This window comes from Rousettus aegyptiacus, unplaced genomic scaffold, assembly GCF_014176215.1.
Source record: "Rousettus aegyptiacus isolate mRouAeg1 unplaced genomic scaffold, mRouAeg1.p scaffold_m13_p_9, whole genome shotgun sequence".
In the NCBI taxonomy this organism is placed as follows: domain Eukaryota; kingdom Metazoa; phylum Chordata; class Mammalia; order Chiroptera; family Pteropodidae; genus Rousettus; species Rousettus aegyptiacus.
In genome coordinates this window covers 27,426,440-27,439,791 of record NW_023416312.1, presented here as the reverse complement: position 1 = coordinate 27,439,791, position 13,352 = coordinate 27,426,440, and the positions used below count along the sequence as shown (strand labels likewise).

Here is a 13,352-nt window from a genome sequence, read left to right as displayed (position 1 = left end):
TAACTTTACTCCTTTGACATATGTCTGCATCCACAAATGTTCCAGATTGCAATAGGTTTGAAATTCGGTATTCAAATGCCATCATTGTGCAGAAAAGACAAATTGAATGGGGAATGAAAAGACTGAGTTTCTCCTGTTGGTTATGCCCCATTTTTAACTAAGGGCTCTACAGCTGTTAGGTGAGATCACTACTCACCATTCCAAAATGTTGTTGTGGGTGAGGAGATTCAAATGCAGCTTTGGAAACATTTTGCTGGACACTTTGAAGAAAAGCCAATATACTCATTTGGCTCCAGGGTAAACGGGATCCTGTACCCTATTCTCCTAAGGCCATACCATAGCTAACAGTGCAGTGGTAGAACTGGTGTTAAATTACATTAGCACCAGGAGCCCCAGAACACCTGGCCACCTTTTCTTTTCCAAAGAGAGAGTACATTCATGAGTTCCCTGGGTTGAGCATCTCAGAACTCTCCTGTTTTCTTTCCAAAGGTTTTTAACCAAGATGCGTGGTTAGAATGTATCTCATTCCTCACATGAAAGGGGAACTTTCCCATTCTGAAATTGTGTTATTTGATATCATTGAAAGGGCAGTAGCAGATTTTGAACATCAAAAATAATCTTTCCTCCTTCTCTTCTGTTACTTCTGTGGCTTCCTCTCTCCCTATTTTTATTTCTTATTGATAAAGGCATAGAAGGAGATTCCATGCTTAAGGCTATTGTTGATTTATAGCACCACTGAAAGGCCACCCTTAAGCATTTTCTGACAGCTCATCACCATATCAGTCAGCTTTTAATGAGCTTGCTACATTTAAAGAAATAACCAGATCTGCTGGAGGAAAAGGCTTGAACTATATTGTGCTTTATGATATATGGATAATCAGGCCTGGTCATTTCCAATTTATGCAAGGTTTATATTTTAAAAGTTAGTTAGTTACGTCGACTGTTAAAAACTCAGAAAGAGTCTTTACATAGAAACTATAAAAGCCCACAGAAGCCCAGCACAGGATCCAAGAGCCATACATAAGTAGCAACTCTTTTAGATCCAAGTTCCAGCGCAGGATTTCAGGAATGTACCTCTCCTAGCACAAATGTTCCACAGATGCTTTACCTAGGAGAGTGCCTTGCTCTTGACCACTAAGACCTTATTCATTCTGTATCTGCGTAGAAAACAACTCTTCTAGCCAATTTTCCTCTTCTATCCTGAACCAGAGCATCACAGATGGACCCATTAGGGTATGAGGATGCGTGGCTCAAGCTCAGTATAGGAATAAGAGTCATTCATAGGAAAGATGCAGGAGGGTTGAACTTGGCCTGTATCATCATCAAATGAGATAAGTTTAATTCTAGCATGATTGACTATGATTTGCCTTTCTTATCTCCCAATTCGGTAGAGACTGGAAAAAACAAACACTACAAATTCTAAGACAGCTTTAAGAGAAACAGGAACTGGTGAAATATCCTCACTAACTGCTTCCTATTATTAAAAACATGCTATTAATTTATAAACCATATTGGTTGTTAATGTCTATTGTTATTTCAGGACACTAATATGGCTTCATCAAGGGGCTAATTCTTATACCTTGACCTTCGATGTTGACTCGGGCCCCACATTAGAACTTGTTTGGACTTCTTCACAATCATTAACTTGTTGAGTAAGGAAGGAACTCTTTCTGTAGGATTAATTTGAAAACTATGTAGCCTTAAAGCAGGTGCTGTACTTTGAGAAGCTTGTATATAGTTAGAGAATGTTAGAAATGGATAGAACCATAGAAACATCTAGATCAATCAATTCATTTTGTAGATGAAGAAACTGAATTCTAGAGGAAGCAAGTGGCTTGTTCGAGATTGCACAGCCAATGATGGGAAGGTAGAACTAAGAGCTTGAGGCTCTTCAGAACAACCTTCCTTCTACTAGATCAGGCAACAATAAAATGCTCATTAGGTTTCAGAATGTAGTGAAATAGTTATTCAATATTTCTGACAAATGTGCAAATCTCGGGGGCATGGGAAACTAACAACATAGGCTAGAAGTAAGTTTAAAGAGAAAGAGCTGAAAGCAATAGGCAAGTGGGAGTTTGGATAACAGTGAGAGGCTACTCTGGATCTCCTTAAAATCAGAATTTTAAGTTTCAGCCAGTCTCAAAGTTGAGTCCTCCCAAACTAGTCCTTCCCCTGACAGTAAATTTATTTAATTTAAGGACACACACACACACACACACACACACACACACACACACACACACGCGTGCATGCACGAGAGTCGGCTCATCTCCAGAAATGACTTATAGTCCCAGTCCTTCTCTTTTGTACCCATATTTACTATAAGATTGTGATTTATTGCATCTTGCTTCTTGTTTGAGCTATATTTCTTTTTTTCTTTTGCCACCAGACAACATCACCACCACTGCTGAGTTTGGCCACACTTGGCTAGTAATGCATGTTGAGAGAACACAGAGTCCTATCCTAAACTGGAGGACTGCTGTTTAATCACAAGGATGTCATCTTCTGTCTCTTAAGGTGGAAAAATGGGGGAAGGCACTGCCTCACATGTTTCTCCATCTCTGATTGTAGTGTAGACACTATGAGATAACAAGGCAGGAGCTGTTCCCTCCCTACTGACCTTGTGGCTCCCCATTCTTGGAGACACCTGGAGCTGGCAGGCTGGAGGCCTAGCACCATTTGTGGTCAGTATCACTGCCTCTGGATCAGCCCAAATTTGTCTTCTTGGCTGCTACTGATGGACTGCCAAATAGGAGTAATATCAAAAACCCATTCACTGAGCACACAGGATGCTTTATAAAATCAAACATGCTTTCTACAGTTTATAAATTAAATGCCTTGGAAAGAGGCATCTGGGTTATTCCCCAAGGCATCTAGTTGATTAGATCCAATTGGAATTCCTTGAGTTCCTGGGAAGGGGTCACTTAGCACTTCACACTCTCTGATTAGACCTCAAGTCTTGCTTTTCTAACCCTAGTATGAAATGTTGTCTGGTGGCAAACTTCCTTCTACACTTAAATCTTAGATTTTTTTTTGGCAATTTCTTTGAGAGAAGCTCTATGTTCTACCATCTTTACCTTACTCATGGCTGATATGACTGTTTTAAATTATAGTCAATATCAAATAATTCTGCCTGTTACACAGACACCATTCCAGAATCATTATATTTTATCTGCTTAACTTGATCTTCTTAGAAATGATGCAATGCATGTTGGATACAAATTAGATGTTAAAAGAGTTTATCAATGTGTCCCAAAAAAATGACCCAGGAAAACAGCAATCCAAGACTCTTTGCTGGTGGATGCAGTGAGCTGGCGGTGGGAATTAGAATAGGACCTATTTTTCCTCCTTATCCTTAACTCTTATCTCCTAGAGCAAAAGAGATACATAGTAGGTGCTTGATGAATATGTATTACATAAGTACTTATTGAAAGAAGGCATGGGAAATAATATCTGCATATTTTAGTACTGAAAACAGTCCGGGGGAAATAAGATATGGGAGCACTACCCTGCCTTGCATGGCAAGCAGGGCAAGAATAAGGCCATTCTTGGCACGTGCCACTTGTCTTAGCATGTTGCTGGGATAACTTTTCATGAAACAAGCACTTCACCCTCTTGCCAGGCAGAAGGTCAGCCCAAAAGTGAGCTGATCTGTGGACACAAGACCATCTCTCACCCAGGAAGCTGGGCTCACTGTAAGCTCTGCTATATTATTTCATTGAGGATGACAGGTGGGAAAATCTGGGCTCCAGTTGTTCTTTTCCACTGGTATCGTTTCGAGGGTAGCTCCAAAGTTGGGCACGCCATCCTACATGCCTCTCCTGCTGACAGAGGCTCTACATTGGCACTATTATATGTGGGCTGTGTACACTGGCCAAGTCCATGTTTCAGAGACTGTACCCCAAGCACAGAGCATCTCAGGGGCTATTGAGTTCAGCAAGAGAGTCATTCTCTCATTCAGTTCATCATTGGCCTGTTAATAGGCAACATTTAATTTTATGCATTGGGGTTTTAAAAAATGAAAGCAAATTGGAATTAATTTAATTTGAGAAAAATAACAGATGCCCCTACAAGTCAAACAGACACAGATACCTCTAGGCTGCCATAAAGTTGAGATCTCAAGAGACATAAATTTTCTTCAGCCCTGATTTTCCTCTTTGTGAGCACTGCTCTAGGCACACTGCACATTCTCTCCTATGCACGCTCCAATTAACATAATGTTAGGACAACTCAACTTAATGTCACTCTTTTCTTGAGCATTATGCTTATTTCTTCTTTTTTAATTTTTATTTTTCAATTAGAGTTTACATTCTGTATTATTTTATATTAGTTTCAAGTGTACAGCATAGTGTAATTCACTTGGGAAATTATATAATTTACAAAATAATTCCCCCAATTAGTCTCGTACCCACCTGGCACTATACATATTTATTACATTAACTGACTATATATTCCCTATGCTATACTCCACATCCCCGCAACTATTTCATAACTACTAATTTGTACTTCTTAATCTCTTCATTTTTTTCACCCAAACCTGAAACCCCCTCCCATCAGTTTGTTCTCCATATCTATGAGTCTTTTTCTGTTTTGTTCTTTTGTTTATTTTGTTCTTTAGATTCCACATATAAGTTAAATCATATGGTATTTATCTTTCTCTGACTTATTTCACTCAGCATAATAACCTCTAGGTCGATACATGTTGTTGCAAATGATAAAATTTCATTTTTTAATGGCCAAGTAACATTCCATTGTGTGTGTGTGTGTGTATACATACACATACCACTTCTTCCTTATCTAATTGTCTATTGATGGGCACTTAGGTCGCTTACATATCTTGGTTATTATAAATAGCACTGCAGTGAACATAGGGGTGCATATATCTTTTCAATTCAGTGTTTTAGATTTTTTTGAATTAATACCTAGAAGCAGTATTGTTGGGTCATAAGGTACTTCTATTTTCTGTTTTCCATAGTAGCTGTACCAGTTTGCAATCCTGTACACAAGGGTGCTCCTTTCTTTACATCCTCACCAACATTTGTTGTTTGTTGATTTATGGATGATGGCCATTCTGACAGATGTGAGGAGATATCTCATTGTGGTTTTAATTTGCATTTCTCTGATGATTAGTGATTTTGAGTATCTTTTCACATGTCTATCTGTGTGTCCTTTTTGGAGAAATGTCTATTCAGGTTCTCTGCCTATTTATTAATTGGATTATTTGTTTTTTTCTCTGTTGAGTTGTATGAATTCTTTGTAAATTTCGGACATTAATCCCTTATCAGCTATATCACTGGCAAATATCTTCTCCCATTCAGTAGATTGTTTTTTCTTTTTGTTGATGGTCTCCTTTGTTATGCAAAAACTTTTGAGTTTTATGTAGTTCCATTTTTTAATTTTTAATTTTTTTCCCTTGCCCGAGGTGATATATCAGAAAAAAATATTACTAAAAGCAATGTCAGAGAGTTTTCTGCCTACATTTTCTTCTAGGAGTTTTATGGTTTCAGGTCTTACATTTAAGTCTTTAATCCTTTTTGAATTTATTCTTGTATATAGTGTAAGAAGGTGGTCTAATTTCATTTTTTGCATGTATCTGTTCAGTTTCCCCAACATCATTTATTGAATAGGTAGTCTTTACCCCATTGTATATTCTTGCCTCCTTTGTCAGAGATTAAATGACTATATAGGCGTGGATTTATTTCTGGGGTCTCTATTCTGTTCCATTGATCTTTGTGTCTGTTTTTATATCAGTACCATGCTGTTGTGATTACTGTAGACCTGTAATATAGTTTGATATCAGGTAGTATGATACCTCCAACTTTGTTCTTTCTCAAGATTGCTATTGCTATTTGGGGTCTTTTATGGTTCCATATAAATTTTTGGATTATTTATTCCAGTTCTCTGAAAAATGCCATTAATATTTTGATAGAGATTGCATTGAATCTGTAAATTACTTTGAGTAGTATGGACATTTTAACGATATTAATTTTTTCTATCTAGGAGCATGGTATGTGCTTCCATTTATTTGTGTTTTCTTCAGTTTTTTCTTCAGTGTCTTGTTGAAAGGAAGCACAGGAACAGGTCTTTTACCTCCGTGATTACATTTATTCTCAGGTTTTTTTTTTATTCAACTGTAAATGGGATTGTTTTCTTAATTTCTTTTTTTGAAAGTTCATTATTGATATACAAAAATGCAACCGATTTCTGAATATTAATTTTGTATCTTTCTATTTTACTGAATTTATTGATCAGTTCTAACAGTTCTTGGTGGACTCTTTAAGGTACTCTATATATAATATATATTATCTACAAATAATGACAGTTTTACTTTTTCCTTTCCAATTTGGATGACTTTTATTTCTTTTTCTTGTCTGATTGTTGCGGTTAGGACATCTAACCCTATGTTGACCAAAGATGATGAAAATGGGCATCCTTGTCTTGTGCATGATCTTAAGAAAAAAATGCTTTTAGCTCTTCCCCATTGAGTATGATGTTAACTGTGGGTTTGTCATATATGACCTTTATTTTACTGAGATATGTTTCCTCTATGCCCATTTTGCTGAAAGATTTTATCATAAATGGATGCTGACTTCTCCCAAACACTTTTTTTTGCATCTATTGATATGATCATGTGATATTCATCTTTCAGTTTGTTAATGTGATGTATCACGTTATTTGATTTGTAAATATTAAACCAGCCTTGCTTCCCAGGGATAAATTCTTCTTGATCATGTTGTATGATCTTTTTAATATATTGCTTAATTTGGCTTGCTAATATTTTGTTGAAGATTTTTTCATCTATATTTATCCGGGATATTGGCCTATAGTTGTTTGTTTGTTTGTTTGTTTGTTTTGTAATGTCTTTGCATGGTTTTGAAATCAGAGAAATGGTGGCCTTATAAAAAGAATTAGGGAGATTTCCCACCTCTTGAATTTTTCTGATAGCTTGGGAAGAATAGGTGTTAATTCTTCTTTGAATGTTTGATAAATTCTCCTATAAAGGTATCCAGACCAGGACTTTTGTTTGTTGGGAGTTTTTTGATTACCGAGTCAATTTCATTAGTAGTAATTGGTATATTTTGATTTTCTGTTTCTTCTTTATTCAGTCTTGGAAGATTGTATGTTTCTAGGAATTTATTCACTTCTTCCAGATTGTATAGTTTGTTGGCATATAATTACACATAGTTGTTTATTTCTTCTTCAACAGTATTGAATTATTCAGTTTGAACACTTAAGGAAAAAATTTCAATGTCACATTGCAAGAATTTTACATTTATGTTTTGAGGTACTGTTAGTTCTGTGGCATATTTACATTGTTGCTTGCATTCTCATTTCAGAGTTCAATATAAAAACTGAACAAATAGTGTCATGTTGTATGAGTGTGTTGAAATAAAAAAAATGTCTATCTTATTAGTGGTGAAGTGGTGAAACAACATTTCTTCTGTCATTCTTTTATACTTTACTACTACATCTGGGTTTAGCTTATCATCTTTAAAGAGAAAATCAGGTAATAAAGTTACATTTTGTGTGACATTAAGTATCTCTTTTTTTATTGTTATCATTTTAAAATCAAGTTTATTGAAATGACATTGATTAATAAAATTATGTAGGTTTCAAGTGTAAAATTCTATAATATGTCATCTGTATATTGCATTGTGCGTTCACCACCCAAAGTCTGATAATCTCTTTTTGTCACTATATATCTGACTCCCTTGACCCTTTTCTATCTCTCTACCTCTCTTTCCTTCTGGAAACTACTATACCGTTGTCTATGTCTATGAGTTTTTGTTTGTTTGTCTTGTTAGTTTGTTGCTTTTGATCAGTATAAACTTCATAATATTTTCTGGCAAAAATATTTTTTACTACACTTTTCAGAGAAAAAAATAACTGTGTTTACAATTCTAGACATTGGTACTAAGTGATAGTAGTGCACAAGTAGTCCACCTGAAAGAATATTTGACTGAAACTAACATGTCTTCCCATATTTATAAGAAATAAAAATATAATACTATTAAAATACTCAAACTGATACAGAAATGAAACATCCATTAACTTAATTAGTGTTTTTAAACAAAGCTTTGAAAAGAGAAAGTATTGTTTTTTTTTAATGAAGTTTTGGGTAGGTATACATTCACAAGTTCAAAAATATAAAAATAAAATAAATAAACAGTGGAAAGTTTTTCTCTCATGCCTGTCCTCCAACCCCTACAGGTAACTAACTAATTGTAGAGTTTCTTGGGTATCCTTCCAGAGCTTCTCCATGTAAATACAAATAGATACGAATACATATTATTATTCCTTCTTGTTTTAAGAACACAAATCTTTAGAGTTTCTGAATTCTTCTTTATATAGTTGAACAGTATTTCATTGTATGAATGTTGTATAATATATTTAACCTGTCTCCTACTGATGGATATTTTGTGCTTTATGTTCTGCTATGACAACCAGTGCTATAATGAATACCATGCTCTTGCATAATCCCACATATAGGATAATCCTAAGAAGTGGAATTGTTGGGTCTAAGTTATATACATTTGCAATTTTAATAGATATTACCAAATTGGCCTTTACAGAATTTGTACCAATTTATACTGTACTGTCTCCAAAATGGGTCTGTTTCCCACAGTCTTGCCAAGAGAGAGCATGATCAGACTTTGGAATCTTTTTAGATCTGAACGATTGAACATAATCTCAAAGAACTTGAATTTACATTTCTCTTAGATGAGTAAGGGTGCCTATCTTCTATGTTTAAGGGCTTTTTATATTTTTATATTTGCTTTCCTGTGGAGAAAATGCAAAGGCCAGCAAATATAACAATCCATACACATAAATAGGGTTTTGTTACTGATATTACTGTTGTTTTTTTACCATTATGCTCTACATGTTTTTCTTTCATTTGATTTGTTCATTTAACTATAGTTCCTGGCCAAATTCTGAAGAGAAGTTGCTGGCAGTGGAGAGGGAGGGCCAGTACTGGAATGTCTGCTTTTCTCTTTCTCCCTTTGCCATTTACTCCTGGTGGTAATATCTGTAGAGTAGAGTGATAAAAAGAGAAATCTAATAAATTCTTTTTCTGAGAGTAATTAAGGCTTCAAAAAGATAGATAACCACTTGGGATAATATAGTCATATTAAAACAGGAAATGGTCAGTAATATTGCAGCCTCTGAACATGGAACCCCCAAAAGCACTGGCCCTTTGAACTTCGTGAGTTTCAGTGTAATGTGCATAAGAAAACCTACAATATACAGTTGAAAAGAAATTTAAAAATGCTTTCATGCATTCTTTACTAATTGGGAGCTTTAGGCTCAGGTTTGATAAATTTTAATGAGACATTGCCATTGGCACGCACATAAAGAAAAGTGATGCAAAATTGTATGAAAAGATGGTCTCTTTAGCTTTAAAATTATGTTCTGCATATGGAAATGGTGGTAACTAAATTTGTAAATATCAGGAGGTGCCATTTTAGAGCAAGAAGGAACTTCAGATGCCATATTTTCCAACTCCCTTACTCTACAGATGAGGAAACTCAGGCTGGAACAGTTTAAATGACCTGCGCAAGTTCCTCCAGCCAATTAATGGTAGTGTTAGAGTCTAGGTGGCTCCTTTCATTACTGGTCCCTGTCCTTCCTGCAATTTATAGGACTTCCCTCAAACATACATGCTGAGGTTTTGCCATTGCCAAGGATGCTGTACCCTGAAATATCTCCATGTCACAAATGCTCTTCCATTTGGGATCCCCTGCCCCACAATTGTAAGACAGTTAACTGAAGCTAAGTGAGTCTGGGGCCGCTCTGTTAGAACAAAACTGACTTACATAGGCTTGAACTTCTAATCCTGATCTTATCAATATTTTGTTCTGTTTATTCAGACTTTCCATGAGTAGGAAGTTTTTTAAAAATGTTGTATTGTGAGCAAAAATCAAACTTATTTGAACTACCTTTGAAAGTTTTTCTGAAGCTTTAATTATGTTCCTTTTGTTTTGGATGTAATATAAGATTCTCTCCAATTTTCCTAAATGTTTGAAAATATTTTTTATACTCTCTGTCTTCTGTTGTGATTTAAAAAAAAATCAGTGTTGGCCATGCCTGGGGGCTTAGTGAAGTGATCTGAGGAGCTCTCTGCACCCCAATCCTTTGTCCAAGAAGTATATGGTTAAAAGAACAAAGCAAATTTAATGAAAACTAGTATAATGTGATTCCATGTTAATAGTAAGTCTCTGCTCCAATGACCACTTTTTCAAATTATACATGTGTTCAGGCTACAAAAACTGCAGACATGCATGACTGTGTTGGCAAATAAACATATTGCCTTGACCGCACTCAAGGCAGGTTAATATAATTGTATTTCAGATACAGTTTGTCATTGATGCTGGATGGCATGGGGCTTAACACAAAAACAGGATGAGCCCAGAGCACAGAAGTGGAAAATTAGGTGGGTGTGTGGGTATGGACTTGGAAATGGAAAAATGCACTTTCTTCCCCTGGGATGTGGCCTGCGTTCATTAGTGTTGACCTTTCTCCATTCTATCCCTGTAAGCTGACGTTGACGCCAAGGCTTACTGAGAATCTAAATAGACTCCACTATCCAGGGATAAGGATAAGACCACCCAATTCAGTTTTACTGTGGCCAGAAACACATATTTAATCTTTACCATGAGTTCAAACTATTCGCACTCTTAGGAACATGGACTCCAGCAATTAAAGTCAACACATGCTTCCATTAAACCACTGTTTCCACCTCCAAATGGTTATAAATATGTAGCATAATCTATGAGGGAGGGGTTGGAATGGATGATAGTTTATGCTAATGGCACTCTAGAAACCAATATTCTCTACTCAAAATGGCATGGACAAATTCTACTCAATACCTCCTGGGTTCCATTAATTTTTCTAGGTAAATGTTTCTGGGGAAAATAATTTCTGTTTTCATTCCAGCTGTGCAGCAGATACAGTGGTGATGGATTGCAAGTTCAAAGAGTAAGACAAAACTCCGGCATACAAAGGACAATGACAACCAGAAAGCTTCAGCCAGATCCTGCCCTTTCTTTGAAAGGAACTGGATCGTAGGAGGCGAAGGCGTTCAAATTTTAGTCCTCTGCCTCCCTCTACTGTTCATCTTAGGAAGTTTTTCTTTACAACAATGAGAAATCATGTACTAGCTGCATTCTTTACTATACTCTCCCTGCTGGCGCTAATGGGAGATACAGACAGCAAAACAGACAGCTCGTTCATGATGGACTCGGACCCTCGACGCTGCATGAGGCACCACTATGTCGATTCTATCAGTCATCCATTGTACAAGTGTAGCTCAAAGGTAAGATCAAGATCTCTGTGAGGTAGCATTACTTCCAGAAACAGGAAAAAAGCCAGGGGATGGATAACTATGATGATAGCCCAAACCTGAACTATAAAGTTGCCCCACAGGGCTTGTGGGAGAATCGTACTTTTAGTGTTTCCCATCATACTTTGTAGTTTTGTCAGTAAAGCTGTTTAATTGGCCTTGTGCACACACAGCCAGCTTCTCTCTTTTCAGGCTGCTCAAGGTCAATAGGAAAGGATGGAAAGTTCTCACAATAAAATCATTGCTAAACACAATGTTGGAGGGGTGTGTTTCATCTTTGGCTGTGAAATTTGTGAGTGGTAGTATCCTTTTCAATAAAAAAAAATCGTGGAGTCTATAAGTTATCATAATACCTACCTCCACTAACAATGAAGAGGAAGGGAAGTCAAGAAATATGATTGAACAGTGAAACGTACTTCTTGAGGGGTTCTTCAAAGAGTTTCCTGATGAAATAGTTGGTCATCAGCTTTATGGTCCGAGCTTTCTTCATCTTCCATGTTTATGTTAAAATTATTTCAAAAGATAAATGGCAATTTGATCATTTGTCATTTTACATTATTTATGCATAGCATTCTTGTTTGGAATAGGTTGTACGCGTTTTTGCACAGACACTCTATGCAAGTGATGTCTCAGTTTTGGCAGAAGATGTAGGAAACAATACCATGCTTCAAAGGCCACCAAGAGTGGCCAGACACGTGGACCACCCAGAAAGGAAGCACATAGTAGGGAAGAACAGACTCAGAATTAGAATTTTCATGACTGTCATTGCCCCTAAACAGTCATATGAGTGAAATTTGCACACATTTGGTAAATACAAATTTGTTTAGGCCAACCGCAGAGATTATCATTTTTAGTCTTGAGACTAAAAACCACTTAAACATTCTCATGTGGCAAGTATTTTTAAGTTACCAGTATAATTAAGACCTTTTTGTTATGTCAATCATTGGAATTAAGACCACATAAGTTAATATCTCTACCCTCCATTTAAAAATATTACAACTTATGTCTGTTTTTAAAATTTCCATAACTTCTCTGATTATAGCTCAATGATGATGGCTTGTTTTAGTTTTGGGGAATCAGAACTTGAGTTAAGTAATTTTAACCATTATATTAGTAAGATCTATGACTGTGGGAAAAAATAGACCCAAGGAGAAAGACTATGACAAGTAGAGAGTTAAATGTTACCAAACAGCACAAAAGATATTTGTTTGTCCCACAGTCCTGCTTGTACTTAAGAAAAACTTTCTGTCTCTTATTTGTACTTGAACTAAATAAAACTTAAATGATAAACTTAAATTTTTTCAAGACTATGATCCCTTCTTAGGGAATAAAACCTAAAACAAACTGATAAAAAGAGATGGGACATGTTTTTACAACTGTGATCGCTCAGAAATTGACTGGAGAAATTATTAGCTTCTCCTCCCCCACACCAAGATACTATTACCAGCTAAGATTTAGTGTTTCTTATTCCATGGATGATTTCTTCCTCTGATCATAATTCTTTTAGAAAAAGGAATTAAAATTATTTCAAAGAAAGTGTCAATGTGATAATAAGAAGGAACAAAGAAACAGAAGTGTCTCTAAAAATGAAAAAATACAATCTGGAAAGATTTAGTGAAATGAGGAGGCATGCCTTAGCAATTATTGCATTAGTTAAGGGAATATCAAAGAAGAAATGTCATTAACTCGAACCCAACAAACTCACAGTGCTTGAGCATGAGTCCAGAAATGTGCTTTAGTCTATTCTTGTTCACTTCTGTCTCTTCCAGAATTTCATAGGCACAACCAATTTTCAAACATCCAAGACTATCTCAAATATAGCAATAGTTTTATGTAAATGGTGCTTCTTTGGTCATAAAATATGCCCGGAAGAATCTAGACTACCCAGACATTTCCTGAATTGATCTTCTTCATGTACTCTAAAACAAAAACTGTTTTTAATTTTAAATTATTTCACAATTCTTAACTTTCAAAGACTCAGGCTGGTCTTCTCTCTAATGGGTCTCGTTTA

At 35.9% G+C, this 13,352-nt stretch overlaps 1 protein-coding gene across 1 annotated transcript in view; it reads left to right on the top strand.

The window, feature by feature from the left end:
• Nucleotides 1-13,352, top strand: part of LOC107521700 (norrin cystine knot growth factor NDP) — a 31,876-nt gene that overhangs the window by 6,380 nt on the left and 12,144 nt on the right. Inside the window, exon 2 of the mRNA XM_016166650.2 lies at nucleotides 10,936-11,314. Within this exon, the coding sequence (XP_016022136.1) occupies nucleotides 11,141-11,314 (174 nt within the window). The 5' untranslated portion in view covers nucleotides 10,936-11,140. The remainder of the gene's footprint in view (nucleotides 1-10,935; nucleotides 11,315-13,352) is intronic.